Here is a 20,069-nt window from a genome sequence, read left to right on the forward strand (position 1 = left end):
GGTGAAGAACATTGTGTTTCTGCCTTGCTTTCTGCCAAATGTTGATAGTCTTTGTTGGGCAGTTACAAGTGCCTAAGGTATAGAAAGATTTGATTTCCTTCATTATTCCTCTCTGCAGTTCTATGAGATAGCTGGCCAATTTCTCTCCCTGTTGGCTTTGTCTTGGCTTGCAAGCATCTCTTCAATGGGGAGGTATTGCTTGTTATGTCCCGAATCCATTTTGTACACAAGCAAGGATTTCGGTTGCCACACTGTTTATTAGTTAATTTGCGTCCTTTGATGCGTTAGTATGGCGTTCTTATAAGAAGAGCCTCATTAAAATCTATGAGCATATCTTCTAAAGCATGGGTGTCCAAAAGTTGACCCCCTGTCCAGTTTTTATTGGCCCGCAGCAAATGATACAAATAGATTGTGCTACACTTTCCATAAGGTCTTTAAAACATGACATGCTGAATTCAATGAAGCACAATTTCAATATTTAGTTTTTCATGAAACAATTATTTAAAGTGATTCTCTTTATTCTGCACTGTTTGTTGTAGCCGCATAAATATATATTGGAATATCCTTATTTTTTTTGGTATTTTTTGGCTTGTAGCTCTGAACTCATTTGCTTTCATTAACAGTTTATTAGCATAAAATGCATTGCAAATGGGGGAGTAATTATGTTGAATTGCCTTTGTTCTAAAAGTATTTGGCAGATTGTAGTTTTCGCTTAGCAACACTTGGACAATCCACTCAGAGTCGCTTCTTTGTTAGCCTTGATGGTGGTAAATGGCACCTAAAGCTCAGTTCCTCAAGTATTCATTGGCTGCATCTATCCGGATTACTTCTATAGTAGAAAACCAATACCTCCCTTGTCCCAGTTGCCCATTTTACATCAGGTTCCTTCGCACCAATCAGCTACTGCGCTTAGACTTGTGAAACGCACATGCATGTTGATCTCCGCCAGCTGACCTCGTGGTACGCTTTGTTCGTCACTTATCCTAAAACAAGGCAGGGCAACGGCTGCCTCATCAAGTCGTGAGCAATCTTGTTAGGAAGATAAACAAACATGTGACGTTACACGGGAAGCTGCTTTAGTTAAGACATGAACCTTTTCATGCACAAATTATGATTTGATTTATTCCATATTTTTCAAACCTTATAAGGACACTCATTGTAGTGACTGTCCTTGTAGGTGGTAGTTAACACAAACTTTTTGTTAATCATTTGTGCCAGAATCAGTGTAGAGCAGATGGACAGAGATGTGACTGAAAGCAGGATATAATATGCAGACTGTGGTGACACTTTAGTAAATACGCACACACATTGAGCCACGGCAACGACTAACGATGCCATTGCCGTAACAAGCAGACTCACAAATCTGGGACAGAGAAGCTCATCAAATTAGTATTAAACACGGTCTGTCTGCTCTCCTGTTTTTTTTAGCGTTACTACCGCTCCCTTTCCATGTAATCACTCATCTTTCTCCTACCTTTTTTTTTTAAAATCCTGCTCATTCTGTTAGTCCAGATTATCTATTGATGATGTCCATTTTCTTTACATTGCATTCCATATTCGAGTTTGAGTTACCTGTTCAACTTGTTCCTATTTTTTTTTTTAGATGCAAGTAATCAGAGGTCACCCACTGGAGGGGCTAAACCTAAAATCACACTTGACCCGCACATTCGGCTTAAATCTGACAAACTGGATTTGGTGAGTTGTCTCCTAGGCTTTTTTCTCTTGCATTTTCTCTCCTATTTTATTGATTTTCGTTTCAATCTGACTTTGTATTGTCTTTAACACTGATACACTTCATTGACCATGTTATCATTCTTTAACCTCGCAGTTCCTAACACTCACTACTGCCTTCAAACATCACATCTCATTGTTTTCGTGTTATTTTTTTTTTCGACCGGCTGACTCAGCCCCGTGGCCTCTTGGCTGCTAGTTTAGCTTTTTGTCGAGAGCTCACCCAGAGGGACCTCTACCCTCATTTCAGAGATCCGAAAGGAATAGTTAAACATTTCACACACATTATATGACACTATTATATTGGCTATATATAAGATTTATGGCAAAATTTAACATGCATGAATTTTAACAATGGGATATTTTTTTCCATGAGAAAACCCAATGTATCATTATAAATCTGATACAAATTATAGTAACAATGTTGCAGTCTTTAGGAGCGTTAGTCTATGAAATTCAAGATTTTTATTTTGCTTTAGTAGTTTGGGCTTTAAGGGGTTTAAAGAAAGATAATTGCCCAAACAGGCAACATAACACAAATGCAATTATTACTATACACACTTTTATTGGCTAAAATTTGATCCATCTTGATAAGAAAATATATTGTCTGACCAATATTGAGATAAATATGAGAAATTATATCTGCAGATGTCCACTATTTCCCATTCTTGGACATCAACACAGTTGTCAATATGCATCGTCATGTCATTCCAGACAGGTGCAAATGTTTTAGTTTATTTATTTCTTTTGAAATCCCTCGTAGGCTCTGTCCTTCCTCGGCTTGGATGTCACAGAGGAGAAAAGAAAGAAGTTACAACAGAGCCTGACAACTGACCCGCAAGGCACGGTGGCCTATGGAGGTAAAGCCCTCCCTCCCCATCACGCACACACACACACACACACACACAAACATGCAGATACACAGTGCAAGTGACGGATCTGTGTTGAAAAGCTGTCAAATCGCAGCGCCACTGTGATGACCGTGTGTCACTTAGCGGTTGTGGCACTGCGGCGCAGTGGCACGTTCTTTAGTGCCAGCCTGGAATGTTTTCCCAAAGCATGTCGAGAAATTTATGACCGTGAAAAGATCTTTTGGAAAAACAAATCCGAACAGCAATCCATCAGAGTGATCTTTATTGGTCAATATATCAGTCAGAAAGATCATCATTCAAACTGTTATGTTATATCAACTGGTATTGAAAGCAGTCCACATTTTGGGCAACCTTTTAATAATTAATTTTGCATATCCAAGTAGGTAACACTTCAATATAAACACATTTTTCTTAAAAACCTTTTTTTACCCAATGTTGATCTTCTTGAATTAATGATTAATCTTGAACTCTTACCCAAAACATTTCAACATTCCTATTTTCACAGTATGTTTAATAGACAATTTAATAACCCCGCTCTAATTTTTTCTCAGATTTTGTGGAGGCCACACGGCTGGTTTTCCAGGACAACTTGGAGGAGCCGAATTTAGCGGCAGGTCCTTTCATGTTCTCCTATCACGAAGCGGCCAGTCTCATGGACACGTCGGCCTTCCATTCTCCCGTAAGCAGTCCACTCGTCGTCCTACGAGACATGATTTTTATTCCCCGACTGTGGTAATTGCATTCAAATGACCTAGTTATCAATGCCTTTGTGTCCACACGGCAGACATATGAATCAGAGTGCAGCTATAACAGTGAAGATATGGAACAATTTCAGACGGAAGTGAAAGAGCTGCAAACACAGATGAAAAAACTTAAGGTAAGATCACTCACTCACAATCAACATACAAACATTAAGCTGCTGTTGTCCAAAGAATTTGCAGTAAAATCATCTTTTTTTTGTTTTTAATCCCACCCATGAAATCCTGCTTAGTTGCAAATTCTGGTCTTGGCATTAGTTTACAGGGTGCTCGGTCTTTTGGTCGCCGGTCTTTTTAAGTACTGTTGAAAACAGTAGATATTTAGATATTAAACTCATGAATATAATTTTTAGATCTGGTTTCAACAGTACTTGGATATTAAACAGTACTTGGATATTAAACAGTACATAGATATTGAACAGTACATAGATATTAAACAGTACATAGATATTAAACAGTACTTAGATATTAAACAGTACTCAGATATTAAACAGTACTCGGATATTAAACAGTACTTAAATATTAAACAGTACTTGGATATTAAACAGTACTTGGATATTAAACAGTGCTTGGATATTAAACAGTACTTGGATATTAAACAGTACTTAGATATTAAACAGTACTTAGATTTTAAACAGTACTTGGATATTAAACAGTACTTGGATATTAAACAGTACTTAGATTAGTGCATCAAATATGGTTATCATAAATGCCTGTTGACACACTGTTGCTATTTATTCCGATGTGATAAAATGATCTTCCTGTTATTATTTTTGCTGATGCCAGGTGGTTCTAAAAGACATGGAGCACAGCAAGAAAAGCCTCGAAGATGAACTGCTGAAGACCTCAGAGGTATGGAACAATGCAAGTTCAATGATAGATTGTCCAAAGAACGCCTCGTTGTCTTTTCAGAAAGCGTGTTTGACCGTGGAGGAAAACACCCGTCTCAAGAGCCGTCTGCAAGTGGCCGAGGCCGAGGTGGTGCAGCGTCGTGGGAGCGGCGCCGAGCAGGACTACGAAGACGTGATCCAGCTACTGGAGGCTGAAATTAAAGACCTGAAGAACCAGCTTGCCGGAAAAAGACAAACACGGGGAGAGGAGGCTACTAAGGTGAGTGAGTGAGTCAGTGAATTAAGTGAAAGCTCAGCAAAAGAAAAAAGAAAGAAAAAGTATAGTAAGGCTATTTTTCTTCTTGAAAAAAAGACCATGTATAGTAAGGCTTTCGTTTGCATTTTTTTAAATTTAGTTTTTTATTTCTGAACATTAATCCACATCCATAGATAAGCCTCCCCTGTCCCCCAAACCTACCGATGCCCCTCATTTTCAAATTGGCTTTCTCAACAGCGAGTCCGTCATCCATGTTTCGGTAATACTAAAATAACAACTGGAGCGTTTCCATTCGGAATTATTTTCCAACGCCTTGTTTACCCTGCGGGCGCCCGCCGCATTGTCATTCTCAGTGAAAAGGCATCAGCCGCCATATTCGACAGTGGCTGGCTTTGATGAAGCCGAGGCATTTCCATTCATTTGCGCCGAGTGTCAGGCTCCCCGCCCTGGAAACTCTCAGCTTTCATCTCAAAGTACTAAATCCCTCGCTTTCGCGGTGCCTCTCAGGAAATAGAGACCTCACTTTGACTCCCACCACCTTTTTTCAACCTGTACAGTTGAGATGCTTGTACACAAAATTTTAATATTTAAAAATATTAAAATTGGTTTCTTTCCCTTTGTACTTTGCATTCATGAAGAAAAGACTGGCTGTCTTCTAAATTTGGAATAAAGTGGGATTATACTGTATTTTGTCGCATATAAGCCATATTTGTAACTTGAAATGTGAAAAATACTTTGTGCCTGCCATTGCTCATTCAAGAAACAAAGTTTTTTGAATGGATTAACCTGATCTGATACTGCAAAAATGATTTCCTCAGGAGGAGGTGCAGGAACTGAGCAGGAGGCTGACTACAATCGACTGTCAGCTTCGAAAGTCGGAGGTCAACAGAAAACATCTCGAGATGTCCAACAAGAGACTGCTGGGCTTTGCGCAGGTAAAGTAGCAGACCACATTGATTGAGAATAGAAAATGAATGGAAAAATACATCTCATACATGTATAATGACAAGAAAAGCATTCAATTTAACATCGATCAAGCTTTATTAAATCACCTTTTGTAAAAGACAAGGAATGAAGTACTGTGTTTGCTTTGTCCGCAGAACGTCCACAAGGTATTATCAACACCCAGCCTTTTTGGAGGAGAACTCGGGTGAGACAGTCAGTCCGTCTCACGAGCAGTTGTGCACAGCCACTCTCGGCTCACTCGCTCTGTTTCAGGAGCAACCGATCGTCACCGGCCGCAGACAGTCCGGACACCCCGTCGCCACTTCCTGACCCGGCATTGCAGCTTGCCGTCGAGGCCAAGGAACTAGTGCGGGGCATCTTCACCCTCCCGGTTCAAGACAAAAGTATGGATATACATGGTCATTTTTTTCATGTAAAAAGCCTTACTATACTAAGTCGTTTTTAATGAAAGACAACATAGTATAGTAAGGCTTTTTCTCTTAAGAGACGACATAGTATAGTAAGGCTTTTTCTCTTAAGAGACGACATAGTATAGTAAGGCTTTTTCTCTTAAGAGACGGCATAGTATAGTAAGGCTTTTTTATTCAAGAAAACGACATAGTATAGTAAGGCTTTTTTATTCAAGAAAACGACATAGTATAGTAAGGCTTTTTTATTCAAGAAAACGACATAGTATAGTAAGGCTTTTTTATTCAAGAAAACGACATAGTATAGTAAGGCTTTTTTCTTCAAAAAACGACATAGTATAGTAAGGCTTTTTTCTTCAAAAAACGACATAGTATAGTAAGGCTTTTTTATTCAAGAAAACGACATAGTATAGTAAGGCTTTTTTATTCAAGAAAACGACATAGTATAGTAAGGCTTTTTTCTTCAAGAAAACGACATAGTATAGTAAGGCCTTTTTCTTCAAAAAAACGACATAGTATAGTAAGGCTTTTTTCTTCAGAAAAACGACATAGTATAGTAAGGCTTTTTTCTTCAGAAAAACGACATAGTATAGTAAGGCTTTTTTCTTCAAAAAAACGACATAGTATAGTAAGGCTTTTTTTCTCTCCAAAAACGACATAGTATAGTAAGGCTTTTTTTCTCCAAAAACGACATAGTATAGTAAGGCTTTTTTTCTCCAAAAACGACATAGTATAGTAAGGCTTTTTTATTCAAGAAAACGACATAGTATAGTAAGGCTTTTTTATTCAAGAAAACGACATAGTATAGTAAGGCTTTTTTCTTCAAAAAAACGACATAGTATAGTAAGGCTTTTTTCTTCAAAAAACGACATAGTATAGTAAGGCTTTTTTCTTCAAAAAACGACATAGTATAGTAAGGTTTTTTTCTTAAAAAAACGACATAGTATGTAAGGCTTTTTTCTTCAAAAAAACGACATAGTATAGTAAGGCTTTTTTCTTCAAAAAAAACGACATAGTATAGTAAGGCCTTTTTCTTCAAAAAAACGACATAGTATAGTAAGGCTTTTTTCTTCAGAAAAACGACATAGTATAGTAAGGCTTTTTTCTTCAGAAAAACGACATAGTATAGTAAGGCTTTTTTCTTCAAAAAAACGACATAGTATAGTAAGGCTTTTTTTCTCTCCAAAAACGACATAGTATAGTAAGGCTTTTTTTCTCCAAAAACGACATAGTATAGTAAGGCTTTTTTTATTCAAGAAAACGACATAGTATAGTAAGGCTTTTTTATTCAAGAAAACGACATAGTATAGTAAGGCTTTTTTATTCAAGAAAACGACATAGTATAGTAAGGCTTTTTTCTTCAAAAAACGACATAGTATAGTAAGGCTTTTTTATTCAAGAAAACGACATAGTATAGTAAGGCTTTTTTATTCAAGAAAACGACATAGTATAGTAAGGCTTTTTTATTCAAGAAAACGACATAGTATAGTAAGGCTTTTTTATTCAAGAAAACGACATAGTATAGTAAGGCTTTTTTATTCAAGAAAACGACATAGTATAGTAAGGCTTTTTTATTCAAGAAAACGACATAGTATAGTAAGGCTTTTTTATTCAAGAAAACGACATAGTATAGTAAGGCTTTTTTATTCAAGAAAACGACATAGTATAGTAAGGCTTTTTTATTCAAGAAAACGACATAGTATAGTAAGGCTTTTTTATTCAAGAAAACGACATAGTATAGTAAGGCTTTTTTCTTCAAAAAAAACGACATAGTATAGTAAGTCTTTTTTCTTCAAAAAAACGACATAGTATAGTAAGGCTTTTTTCTTCAAAAAAACGACATAGTATAGTAAGGCTTTTTATCGCCAAAAACGACATAGTATAGTAAGGCTTTTTATCGCCAAAAACGACATAGTATAGTAAGGCTTTTTTCTTAAAAAAAACGACATAGTATAGTAAGGCTTTTTTCTTCAAAAAAACGACATAGTATAGTAAGGCTTTTTATCGCCAAAAACGACATAGTATAGTAAGGCTTTTTTCTTCAAAAAAATGACATAGTATAGTAAGGCTTTTTTCTTCAAAAAAACGACATAGTATAGTAAGGCTTTTTTCTTCAAAAAAACGACATAGTATAGTAAGGCTTTTTTCTTCAAAAAAACGACATAGTATAGTAAGGCTTTTTTCTTCAAAAAACGACATAGTATAGTAAGGCTTTTTTCTTCAAAAAAAACGACATAGTATAGTAAGGCTTTTTTCTTCAAAAAAAACGACATAGTATAGTAAGGCTTTTTTCTTCAAAAAAACGACATAGTATAGTAAGGCTTTTTTCTTCAAAAAAACGACATAGTATAGTAAGGCTTTTTATCGCCAAAAACGACATAGTAAAGTAAGGCTTTTTTCTTCAAAAAAACGACATAGTATAGTAAGGCTTTTTTCTTCAAAAAAACGACATAGTATAGTAAGGCTTTTTTCTTCAAAAAAACGACATAGTATAGTAAGGCTTTTTATCGCCAAAAACGACATAGTATAGTAAGGCTTTTTTCTTCAAAAAAATGACATAGTATAGTAAGGCTTTTTTCTTCAAAAAAACGACATAGTATAGTAAGGCTTTTTTCTTCAAAATAACGACATAGTATAGTAAGGCTTTTTTATCGCCAAAAACGACATAGTATAGTAAGGCTTTTTTATCGCCAAAAACGACATAGTATAGTAAGGCTTTTTTATCGCCAAAAATGACATAGTATAGTAAGGCTTTTTTCTTCAAAAAAAACGACATAGTATAGTAAGGCTTTTTTCTTCAAAAAAACGACATAGTATAGTAAGGCTTTTTTCTTCAAAAAAACAACATTGTATAGTAAGGCTTTTTATCGCCAAAAACGACATAGTAAAGTAAGGCTTTTTATCGCCAAAAACGACATAGTATAGTAAGGCTTTTTTCTTCAAAAAAACGACATAGTATAGTAAGGCTTTTTTATTCAAGAAAACAACATAGTATAGTAAGGCTTTTTTATTCAAGAAAACGACATAGTATAGTAAGGCTTTTTTATCGCCAAAAACGACATAGTATAGTAAGGCTTTTTTCTTCAAAAAAACGACATAGTATAGTAAGGCTTTTTTATTCAAGAAAACGACACAGTTGTGCAAGGCTTTTTTATTCAAGAAAACGACACAGTTGTGCAAGGCTTTTTTATTCAAGAAAACGACATAGTATAGTAAGGCTTTTTTATCGCCAAAAACGACATAGTATAGTAAGGCTTTTTTCTTCAAAAAAACGACATAGTATAGTAAGGCTTTTTTATTCAAGAAAACGACACAGTTGTGCAAGGCTTTTTTATTCAAGAAAACGACACAGTTGTGCAAGGCTTTTTTATTCAAGAAAACGACATAGTATAGTAAGGCTTTTTTATCGCCAAAAACGACATAGTATAGTAAGGCTTTTTTCTTCAAAAAAACGACATAGTATAGTAAGGCTTTTTTATTCAAGAAAACGACACAGTTGTGCAAGGCTTTTTTATTCAAGAAAACGACACAGTTGTGCAAGGCTTTTTTATTCAAGAAAACGACATAGTATAGTAAGGCTTTTTTATCGCCAAAAACGACATAGTATAGTAAGGCTTTTTTATTCAAGAAAACGACACAGTTGTGCAAGGCTTTTTTATTCAAGAAAACGACACAGTTGTGCAAGGCTTTTTTATTCAAGAAAACGACATAGTATAGTAAGGCTTTTTTATTCAAGAAAACGACATAGTATAGTAAGGCTTTTTTATTCAAGAAAACGACATAGTATAGTAAGGCTTTTTTCTTCAAAAAACGACATAGTATAGTAAGGCTTTTTTATTCAAGAAAACGACATAGTATAGTAAGGCTTTTTTATTCAAGAAAACGACATAGTATAGTAAGGCTTTTTTATTCAAGAAAACGACATAGTATAGTAAGGCTTTTTTATTCAAGAAAACGACATAGTATAGTAAGGCTTTTTTATTCAAGAAAACGACATAGTATAGTAAGGCTTTTTTCTTCAAGAAAACGACATAGTATAGTAAGGCTTTTTTATTCAAGAAAACGACATAGTATAGTAAGGCTTTTTTATTCAAGAAAACGACATAGTATAGTAAGGTTTTTTTCTTCAAGAAAACGACATAGTATAGTATGGCTTTTTTCTTCAAAAAAACGACATAGTATAGTAAGGCTTTTTATCGCCAAAAACGACATAGTATAGTAAGGCTTTTTATCGCCAAAAACGACATAGTATAGTAAGGCTTTTTTATTCAAGAAAACGACATAGTATAGTAAGGCTTTTTTCTTCAAAAAAACGACATAGTATAGTAAGGCTTTTTTCTTCAAAAAAAACGACATAGTATAGTAAGGCTTTTTTCTTCAAAAAAACGACATAGTATAGTAAGGCTTTTTTCTTCAAAAAAAACGACATAGTATAGTAAGGCTTTTTATCTGTCAAAAACGACATAGTATAGTAAGGCTTTTTTCTTTTAAAAAACGACATAGTATAGTAAGGCTTTTTTCTTCAAAAAAAACGACATAGTATAGTAAGGCTTTTTTCTTCAAAAAAACGACATAGTGTGTAAGGCTTTTTTCTTCAAAAAAACGACATAGTATAGTAAGGCTTTTTTCTTTAAAAAAAACGACATAGTATAGTAAGGCTTTTTTATCGCCAAAAACGACACAGTATAGTAAGGCTTTTTTCTTCAAAAAAACGACATAGTATAGTAAGGCTTTTTTCTTCAAAAAAAGACATAGTATAGTAAGGCTTTTTTCTTCAAAAAAACGACATAGTATAGTAAGGCTTTTTATCGCCAAAAACGACATAGTATAGTAAGGCTTTTTTCTTCAAAAAAACGACATGGTATAGTAAGGCTTTTTTCTTCAAAAAAACGACATGGTATAGTAAGGCTTTTTTCTTAAAAAAAAACGACATAGTATAATAAGGCTCATTATCTGTCAAAAATGACATAGTATAGTAAGGCTTTTTATCTGTCAAAAACGACATAGTATAGTAAGGCTTTTTTCTTCAAAAAAACGACATAGTATAGTAAGGCATTTTATCTGTCAAAAACGACATAGTATAGTAAGGCTTTTTTCTTCAAAAAAAAAACGACATAGTATAGTAAGGCTTTTTTCTTCAAAAAAACGACATAGTATAGTAAGGCTTTTTATCGCCAAAAACGACATAGTATAGTAAGGCATTTTATCTGTCAAAAACGACATAGTATAGTAAGGCTTTTTTCTTCAAAAACGACATAGTATAGTAAGGCTTTTTTGGCTTCAAAAACGACATAGTATAGTAAGGCTTTTTTGGCTTCAAAAACGACATAGTATAGTAAGGCTTTTTGGCTTCAAAAACGACATAGTATAGTACGGCCCTTTTTTTTAGAAATTACATCATGTAAGAAGATAAATCTTTGTTTGTACACAGTGGTTTCCAATTAGCCTAGATATCAAAAATAATATAACAATGCATGTCTTTCAAGAGTGTGGGTCTTAGAATGTAAATGATCATCTTGTGCTGATGTATCTTCTGACCAGGGACAGAAGAGGAGGTGGCCCCAGACGCCAGCTCTCCGCTTATGTGAGCTCCAACGCCGATCGAGGAAGAATGTTCAAGGAAAGAAGCCGTCCCATCAGTCCTGAAACGGATGTCATTTCCTGGTGACGGAGTGAGTGAACGCAATGTTTAATGCCAAAGCTTCTCATGCGCGCATCTACTTAGACACCTTCTCTTTCCGCTGCCGTTTCTGCAAAAGGACAAACATTTTATGGACATTTCTGTGAGCTTCCTTAATGTTTAACTCGGGGGATGTCCAAACTTTCATGGGCTAAACAGTATTAACTCAATTGGCTGTGAATGTGATAATTGTCCATTCAATATTTACTTAAGACACTTGTGCAAGCCATAATGAATAATAAACTGTAGTAGGTCTGCAGGCCACAGTTTGGACACCCCTGGTTTAAATCAAAGACGTTTGGAAGCATGGTTTCAATGCGCCACTTTTTCCTGACCTATTTACTATCCTTTCAACAATAACATTGCATGTAAAGCACAATTTAAATCCACAGGTCTCTGTATTAACTCGCCGCCATCTGCTTCTGATGTCACACTTTTTTATGCACTGTGGGTGATGTTAGATTTCATTTTGCCAGTTTGTAATGAACGAGAGTTTGCTTTGATAGCAGGACTAAAGAGCACTCTGACTGTTGATTGTTCACAGGGACGTTGGCGTAAAGGAAAGAAGTGATTGGGTATAGTTCCTCTTGTGTATTTTTACATCCAACATTTAAGGTAAAGGTTGACCGATATGTCGGGCTAAGGGCAATGAAAACTAACGGTAAGGATAGGTTAATTCCAATATACACTTATATCTTGTTTCTATTACCATTCCTGTTGGTACATAGCATTTAAACTTAAGGCAAATGGGCTTTTTTTAAAGTCTTTGAAAACCCCACATATCGGTTGACTACCAATTATGTATATTTATGAACAATGCTGTAAAAACAACAGTTAAGTCGTATTATTTAACCAGCCTGAATCTTTGTTGTGGCCTCATCTTTCTGTTACAGTTTTATAATAAAGGAATGATGGATCATTGGACTTTAAACAACTTCTTTTGTTCCCACAGTCACTAATGGCGTAGCAGGACTTTCTTCTAACTTTGACACAGGGGACATTGGTGATCTACAACTGACAGGTGACTAGTGTAGGGCTATTTGCCCGTGGACGTCAGGGATGGGCTCCAGCAACTCGTGACTTTGACAAAGAAGGATAAGAAGTAATGGTAATGTAGTTTTTTCCTTTTATTAATTGACCTAATATCCTTAGGTTTTTTCAAAGCATTATCGAGGAGACTAGAACACTTCATGGAAGCATTCTCCCTCTTTTGGAGATGACTCGAAACATTTGGGCATTGGAAGGGTAAAATTGCAGGACACATTGAAGATCATTAGTTAGTCACGACTGCGTGTAACTTAACTACAATCAATGTCTCTAGAAAGTGACGGGGGGTGAACCTATATTAGGGTTCGAGTCCAAGGAGCTAGGTGTTATTCCGATGATGGCGTCAGCATGGCCTCCCTCCCCGCAGAGGAAATCGTCTTCTTTTGAATCCTGGCAGGGGCATAAATGTACGGTATGTTTAGTCACATTAACATTTTTCTTTTAAAATGTCAAGTAGGTCTTACCTGTGGGAGTGTCTTAGTGTTAACCACTTCCGAGTCTGCAGGCTCTTCCCACACCTGATAGAGTGGCTCTATGAGCAAGCCAGACCTGCAGGTAACAAAATTGCAGTCAGTGATTGTGAACACAAAGTCAACAAAATGTCACAGCGCCGCAGGGGTGCTGCTGTCCGTCTACAAATCGAGGTATTGGCATGTTAATCCACTTGTGTTACAATCTGGCACTACTTAGAAATCCAGTCGCAACAATGAAAATGCCACTAATCTAATGGTGGTGTTACAATTGATGTAATGCTTTAACAAGATTAGTGAAAGCAGTTATTTTGTTTTCTGATTCAGCAAGGAACTTTACACCTTTGTGCTAGTTGGGGATTTCTGAGTAAGTTTAACATATTTGCTATAAAAGTCTAACATGTACCTTTTCAACATGTAGGGGTCAAAGGGAAAGAAGCAATCCAGTGGGTTGGTGTTGGTGCTCACGCAGTCGCCTCCCACAGAGCTCCTCACCACAGGTAGATTGCGGCGATTGTTCCTCTCAATGATGGTGTAGCAGAAGACAATTTGATATTTCCTGAAACAACAACAACAGCAGGGTATACAATGGGTGTTGTGCTAGATGTAAGGATTTTCTCCACAGAACCAGATGTACTAAAACATCAAAATTGATGGAGGAAGGAGGGTTAAGGGCGTACCTGGTGATGGCGGCAAAGAGGTTTGCGACGGCAGGAAGACACACTTTAAGCGGGTTCAGTTGACACATGACCACTCTTTCCAGGTTTAAACGCTGAAGGTACTCCAAGCCTAAAAAAATAAACAAAGAACAATAAGTATAGACATTCTGCTCTGCTTTTTACATGCATACTTATATCCAACATGTTAACTAGAGGGTGACTGTGTGTGGGATATTCCTCAAAGTGATTGGCTTGCATACCTTTCTTCATGTTGCCTGCCAAAATGGCTCCGTGTCTGAAGATCAATATGTAAAAGACAGCCTGGCAGGCGGCGTAGAAAGGTCCGTGCAGGCTGATGTCACAGCAGGCCTGCCGCTCTTTGGAGTCCTGGCTGTCGATGTAGCGCTGGATCCACGGGACCAGTAAGTCGAGACACGCTCGTGCCGTGCTGCAGGAGACAAATGTGCGCATGTCTTTGCACCATTTCAAATGGCTCACTTGAACGGCGTTGGCGAAGGCGAGGTTGTGTCAAAAAAAAAATACTTACAGCACAGGGATGAACTTGGCTCGGGCCAGAAAGCTCCCCATGTAGCCCGCGGCTGCTTGGCGGAGAACGGCGGGCTGGGATGGATTCTGCAGAATCTTCCACAAGTGCTCCAGGAAAGCTTCAGCCAAGGCCTGCAGAGACACATGCAATAAAACGTTCAAGTTAGAATACGGAAGCTGATTGTCGAGGTTCGTCATGGCTGTATAAAACATGTATTTTGTTTTCAAATAATAAGAATCATTAAATATGATCAAATAAGCTATCCTATGTGATTTTCTTGAAGAAAACATTTCTACACGAGCATTGAAAATTAGGTCATTCACAAAAACGACAGTATAGTAAGGCTATTTTTCACACAAAAAAACGACATAGTATAGTAAGGCTTTTTTTCCCGCGAAAAAAACAACCATGGTATCGGGCCCCTTTTGGAGTAGAAAATGAGTGTACTCACCAGTCTGAAGCTGCACAGGTAGAAGAGCACGTACTGGACGTGGCACAAGGCATGTGTGGGCAAGATCAACTTGTCAAACACGGTCAAGATGTCCCGATACAGTTCTTTTGTCCTGTCTGTGTGGAGAGTCCCTGCGAGAGAAGACGACAAGACGCAAAATAAGTCAATTGGACATTGACATTGGACTCTGATTGCACAATGTGGTCAAGTAAAATAAAGCAGTACCGTTTACGTGACAGATATCTTTGATGTATGCCATCAACACGTTCATGAGGGAATCTAGCCTCTCGGCCATTGGGTGTGCTGTGACTCCCAGACGGGGGGGCTGATCTGACGATAGGTCCTCATCCTGTAAAGAAATATATATAAACCACACATGCATAAAAAGGTATTATGAAGATAATAACACTAAACCAACTACTGCAATAATTAGTCAAGTATTTTCTGCTGCCTCATGGCTTACTAAATAAGTCAAAACAAATTTCATCATATTCTCATTGATGTAGATTGCATCAGGAAATGAAGTGTGTGCGCATTACGTGCCTGATCACACAGACCAAATTATTTTATATTCTATAAACAGTAGTATGCTATAAAATAAATGTTACGTACCATATCAAAGAGGGCTTCTTCGGTGGAGCTGCCTGCCAGCTGGCTTTGTAATGCATCTTCTTCAGCCTCTTCAATACATGAGCGCGATGCACTGACCTAAAACAAGTTTGGGAGTCGACATGACAGTCAATATATTTAGGAGTTGTGGATGTCAATTTTGATCAAGTTGACAGCAGTGTAAAAGCACTTACATCTAGTTTGAGCATCTGTCCCACGACAATCTCCAGCACGTCTCGTCGAATAGTTGGTATATAAACAGTCACTCTCAGGAGGTTGTGAACATAACATTCCTGCGGAGAGAAGCAAACAATATAATGTAGTGAAAGTTTTAGATCTCCTTGTATAATGACAATAAAAGGATTCAATTAAAAAAACATCATTCTATCCCTGGCTCTCAGTTGTTTGGTTGTCAAAAAATAAATAAAAAAATAAATGCAATATAGAGATCAGCTGAAATTAATTTCTTTTAAAGTGAGAAATAGCTATATTCCCAATTCTTGACATGGTCTTTTGCATGAGCAAACAATCTTTGATAAACACAGGATTCCCAAATAGACTATGGTGGGTGACTAACATTTGTAAATGCATAATATATTTTTCAATTTCTTACCAGGGTTTTGGAGGACCGTTGAACAAAAGGAAAGCGGTCTTGCAAAATAGGCACCAGAAAATGACTTGTTCTGAGAAGAAGAAAAAAAGCAAACCATTAACCAGTACAGTGACAAATTCAACACTTTCAGGAACAGTGGCTACTATAATGGACAATAACTTGCAGTTTTGTGGATGTCAAGTCAATTTATGCATATATGCATTTAGCTAAGAACTTTAAAAAAATGTTATGTATTCTCCACTTCCAGTTAAAAGGAATTTGATGTCTAGTGTTATTATGACAACAGATGAGTTCAATGAGTGCCCTAAGAAGGTTAAAAAAATAAAATAACAAAACCAACTGCAAGTTGAAATGATTATGTAAATAACTCACGATGGGACATATCTGGCGATGAGCTGCAAGGCCTGATGGCATAGGTTGAATTTTCGGGGAAGATCTGAAAAGTAATTGCATAGTACAATGTTAATTCATGCAACAACTACAAATAACGTTTAAAGAAAAAACTGCTGCGACTTATAGTCCAGTGAATACATCATTTCAATAGCTCTTCTCAAAATATAGAGCATGTACGGTACAAAGTTGATTCAAAATAAGGAGAATACATACTTTCGCCTTCATCATCCGAATCTGAGAATTCCACTCCTCCTTCACAGATGGCTACTCTCGCTAGAAGCAAACACACATAAATCATTCCCATATCGCACAAATGATATTGAACATATGGTGAGCTGAAAAAAAGGATACCTGGTATAAAGTGGGAGGCAACCATTTTGAGACATCCGCAGAGGAAGACGGTCTGTGCGGAAACCAGGTTGCTAAGGAAGGCCATGTACTCGTCCGCAACTGCCTGGCTCCGCCCCAGCCATGGAACCCTCTGCAAAATGCATGCAAACAAGAAAAGTTAGTGTATGTAGGAAGGCCGATTAGCAGTTTTTGTTGTGATTTGTTTGACTTTTTTACTGCAGGATTTGTTTCAAGTGTCAATAGAAATATTATGAAATATGCTGTAAATATACAATTTTGCATAATTTTTAAGGATCTTTTGTTACTGGTCATCTTAACTCATTAACCTCCATGTCAAGGATCATTATTCTGTGCCATGATGGTGAGAGGCTTCCAATCCAATTTGACTGGGGGCTCTCCCAGTCAAAATGGAATGGACATTAAAAAAGCAATATTAGCACTCACCAAGACAGTGTAGATGAGCTGTTCATGTTCTTTGGTGAGCTGAGTGACACAACTCCTCAATTCTTGGATCCATGTAATAATCTGTGCATCCTATAAGGAGAGAGAACATAGCATTGGTGGCAAAACCAAAGCAAAACTTCTCGATTACAATACCTTTATCTCAGGATCTGCCAGTTGATGCTTCAGCAGTTCATAGTCATTCAAGTCCCCCTTCACAAAGACAATTCACCGCACATTACATATCGCATAACACCGAATTCAACGGCATGATTTATGATCTAAGATACAATCGACTACTACTCACCTGTTTATACTTGGCTAAAGTTTCCGTGACACTTCCCCCAAATCGGACTGTCTTAAAAGGAGGAGTGTTAAGAAAATCACGACTTTCTATATCCATGTTTTCGAGGTAATTAGCCAAACGAGTACTCGTTTGGCTAGGTTAGCGTCTCAAAAAGAATAGCCCCTCGAAACTTGCAGGAATTCATGACGCAATCACCTGATACGGAATAAATGTTTTACCGTTTTGAAATAATATGATTCAATGTCGATGAGGATTTGTAGATTGAAAGATCATGCGATTAAAACAGCACATGAGGCGTCTACCATCTTGCATTAGGTTGGCGTTTTCTTCTTCGAACGTATTTGGTATGTCGAACTACGAAATTCGACTCGATGGGGGCCATCTAGTGGATTCAAAAGGAACAGCACCAATGCAAATTTTACATGAGCACTTGAGTATAATTTTGAATAAAATCAAATAATTATTTCAGGATCCATTTGAGTTTAATTTATTTTATAAACTCTTTAGCTGTTTCTTCAGCTACTTTAAATTAAAAATAATAAAATAAAATAGAATGAATTAGGTGATGTGAAATACATGCACTGGTTATGATAATACTCTAAATATGTCAAACATGCAGCAGCTTCCTTGTTCCCACCTAGAATGATAACAGACGTTAATCATCAGCAACCTTTGGAATGGGCAGCCTTTATTGGGCTGTTTCCAAGTGACTTATGTGAACACTTCTTCATCTCTGTAAACCACTATCACAATAGAAAACTAAACAACTGAGAGAAACAGAAGTGTGAAAAATAATACATGATTCAACAAGGGAATTAGTATTATTTTTGTTCACTATTGATCATTTTTATGTTTGCTTGATATTATATATTATTATAGTCATTGTGATTAAAAAATATTCAAAAGGGACTGAGATATCTATGACAATATGTTTTAATTTTAATTGGCAACCTGAGTAATCTTGCAACAAACAAAAACAAACTAAACTTACCAATTCTGTTTAAAATAAAGTAATACAATATTTAATGGGGTGTGTAGATTTCGAAAATTAGTTCATTGCCAAGTGCAATTAAATTCATACATAAATGGATGTTGTAAAAATGATAATCAAAATTTTAAAAAAAATGGAATAAAAGAAAAATTGTCCCCCGTGCAAATGGAGAACTCTTCAGGGCAGAACTGGATTCACGTATCTGCAAGTAAAGCAAGAAAGTTATGTACTCATAACCATTATAAAGGAAGTATGTAGTATCAAATTTCAATTGTTTGAACTGCTACCGTAACGGACAATGGTTAATAATTAGCCACTGATACTTTGTGGTTTGTGACTGACAAAGCACACATTTTAAGAGTGGTAAGGTGCTTAGGATCCTGGATATGCTATGAAATCACATAGATGACAAGCTCTATGGCACATTATTTTGAACTTTAGCCATAAATGTAAAATTAAAAGATAATGTCAAAGGCCATGGCTAACAATTTGAGCATGCATGGGCAGTCACTACAATAGAGTATTCAGCACAACCACAAAAAAAAAGATTAGTTTTCCTGTGATATTTTGATTTTACTCTCACAATATGACTGTTTGTTGTCCCTAATGCTGAAATCTAAAATAGTAAAAATGATATTCTGAATTTCAAAACAAACATGGAGTGATTACCTTTCCACTACGTGGGTGCACCTTCTGTAGCTGTGGAGGGCATCTCCACATCATCGTTGTCCACCGAAGAGCCACAAGTGTGTAAACGTTCATCAATGGGCTTGAGGGTCGCCAGGGCAACGACCACCTGCTCCAAATGTGGAGCCGCAGCCACATGTGCTGCCGACCTCCGCCCTCCTCCTCCCTGTCTGCTGAAGCTACCGGTCGCCGCGGCTCCGTTCCTGCGCACTGAGCTCCTAATGCTCCCGGCCAGGCGGTTGGAGAGCCGCCGGACCACCTTGCCGATGCCCCCCTTGTCCTTCTTGGTTAGTCCCACGTCATCCTCGAGTTCGGCGGAAAGTACTTCTATGTTACCAGAGTACCAAAAGACCCACCAAACGAGGCTGAGGAAGATGACAATGGCACCGGCGTAGATGAGCAAGTCATAGAAGAAGACGTCGACAAAGACTCCGAGGAGAAGGACGAGCAGTCCCACCACGTCAAAGGCCACGGCGAGCCAGAAACAGCAAACACAGCGACCCAGACCCCGGTACGCTGGTTCCATGGCAGCGGTGTCATGTGACACTTGAGCGGCTGCAAGGTGAGCCAGGTGAGAGGCAGCAGTGCACCTGGGTTGCCAGGTAATGAAGACTCTATCCAGCCCTCAGTAAAAAAAAAAAAAAAAAAAACACGGAATTTCTCAAAAGTAGAGGAAAACATAGAAAAGGCAACTGAAACACTGTAAAGAAAATAGTGCATCTCGCATATTTTAAGAAAACTAAACAAAAAAAATAATAGCTGAAAAAAATCAAAATAGTGAATTTGTGATAATCGAGAGATTACCTCAAAAGTAGCATTAACTCATCATCTGTCCAACGTTTTTCTCTCACTGTCAAGTTTTAGATGCTAGCCCAATTCGGCTGGAAGTTGGTCAATCTGGCAACACTACAGGGGACAGCCTACCTGGGCCAAGAAGAGGAGGGGCCTAAAAGACACTACCTGAAAAGTTATTTTTTACCTG

The 20,069-nt window shown here is 37.2% G+C and overlaps 3 protein-coding genes across 8 annotated transcripts in view; 1 reads left to right on the forward strand and 2 right to left on the reverse strand.

Moving 5' to 3' along the window:
- LOC144209207 (syntaxin-binding protein 4) overlaps positions 1 to 12,445 on the forward strand; it is a 24,292-nt gene extending 11,847 nt beyond the window's left edge. For 3 of the 6 annotated variants that reach the window (XM_077735460.1, XM_077735455.1, XM_077735457.1), the window contains 10 exons: positions 1,604 to 1,695; positions 2,495 to 2,591; positions 3,155 to 3,282; positions 3,388 to 3,480; positions 4,148 to 4,213; positions 4,253 to 4,471; positions 5,287 to 5,403; positions 5,569 to 5,618; positions 5,687 to 5,817; positions 11,383 to 12,445. In XM_077735460.1, the coding sequence (XP_077591586.1) occupies positions 1,604 to 1,695; positions 2,495 to 2,591; positions 3,155 to 3,282; positions 3,388 to 3,480; positions 4,148 to 4,213; positions 4,253 to 4,471; positions 5,287 to 5,403; positions 5,569 to 5,618; positions 5,687 to 5,817; positions 11,383 to 11,429 (1,040 nt within the window). In that variant the 3' untranslated portion in view covers positions 11,430 to 12,445. The remainder of the gene's footprint in view (positions 1 to 1,603; positions 1,696 to 2,494; positions 2,592 to 3,154; positions 3,283 to 3,387; positions 3,481 to 4,147; positions 4,214 to 4,252; positions 4,472 to 5,286; positions 5,404 to 5,568; positions 5,619 to 5,686; positions 5,818 to 11,382) is intronic. The other 3 variants (XM_077735456.1, XM_077735458.1, XR_013329037.1) reach the window with 2 other exon arrangements.
- Positions 12,446 to 12,635: 190 nt separating this feature from the next.
- On the reverse strand, positions 12,636 to 17,764 carry rrn3 (RRN3 homolog, RNA polymerase I transcription factor). Its single transcript, XM_077735461.1, has 17 exons — positions 17,410 to 17,764; positions 17,259 to 17,315; positions 17,106 to 17,195; positions 16,662 to 16,791; positions 16,524 to 16,583; positions 16,290 to 16,353; positions 15,918 to 15,987; positions 15,499 to 15,597; positions 15,308 to 15,403; positions 14,921 to 15,044; positions 14,696 to 14,826; positions 14,245 to 14,375; positions 13,958 to 14,145; positions 13,719 to 13,827; positions 13,445 to 13,597; positions 13,033 to 13,117; positions 12,636 to 12,958 (listed from the first exon to the last, which is right to left on the reverse strand). The coding sequence occupies exons 1-17, from the start codon at positions 17,503 to 17,505 to the stop codon at positions 12,839 to 12,841; spliced, it is 1,803 nt and encodes a 600-aa protein (XP_077591587.1). The 5' UTR covers positions 17,506 to 17,764; the 3' UTR covers positions 12,636 to 12,838.
- A 311-nt stretch (positions 17,765 to 18,075) lies between these two features.
- On the reverse strand, positions 18,076 to 19,622 carry LOC144208866 (uncharacterized). The gene is made up of 2 exons (XM_077734909.1): positions 19,070 to 19,622; positions 18,076 to 18,602 (listed from the first exon to the last, which is right to left on the reverse strand). Exon 1 carries the CDS (start codon positions 19,611 to 19,613, stop codon positions 19,077 to 19,079), a length of 537 nt encoding a protein of 178 aa, XP_077591035.1. The 5' UTR covers positions 19,614 to 19,622; the 3' UTR covers positions 18,076 to 18,602; positions 19,070 to 19,076.
- Between the last annotated feature and the right edge of the window lie 447 nt (positions 19,623 to 20,069).

The sequence above is a fragment of the Stigmatopora nigra genome, chromosome 15 (assembly GCF_051989575.1).
Source record: "Stigmatopora nigra isolate UIUO_SnigA chromosome 15, RoL_Snig_1.1, whole genome shotgun sequence".
In the NCBI taxonomy this organism is placed as follows: domain Eukaryota; kingdom Metazoa; phylum Chordata; class Actinopteri; order Syngnathiformes; family Syngnathidae; genus Stigmatopora; species Stigmatopora nigra.

Bases quoted from the DNA above. Each gene is read 5' to 3' on its own strand.
- rrn3 (XM_077735461.1), bottom strand. From the start codon at position 17,505: ATGGATATAGAAAGTCGTGATTTTCTTAACACTCCTCCTTTTAAGACA. The intron at 17,196-17,258 runs GTATTGTAATCG...CTCTCCTTATAG, and splicing joins TGGCAGATCCTGAGATAAAG to GATGCACAGATTATTACATG. The intron at 13,118-13,444 runs GTACATGTTAGA...TGTTACCTGCAG, and splicing joins GACCCCTACATGTTGAAAAG to GTCTGGCTTGCTCATAGAGC.
- LOC144208866 (XM_077734909.1), bottom strand. From the start codon at position 19,613: ATGGAACCAGCGTACCGGGGTCTGGGTCGCTGTGTTTGCTGTTTCTGG.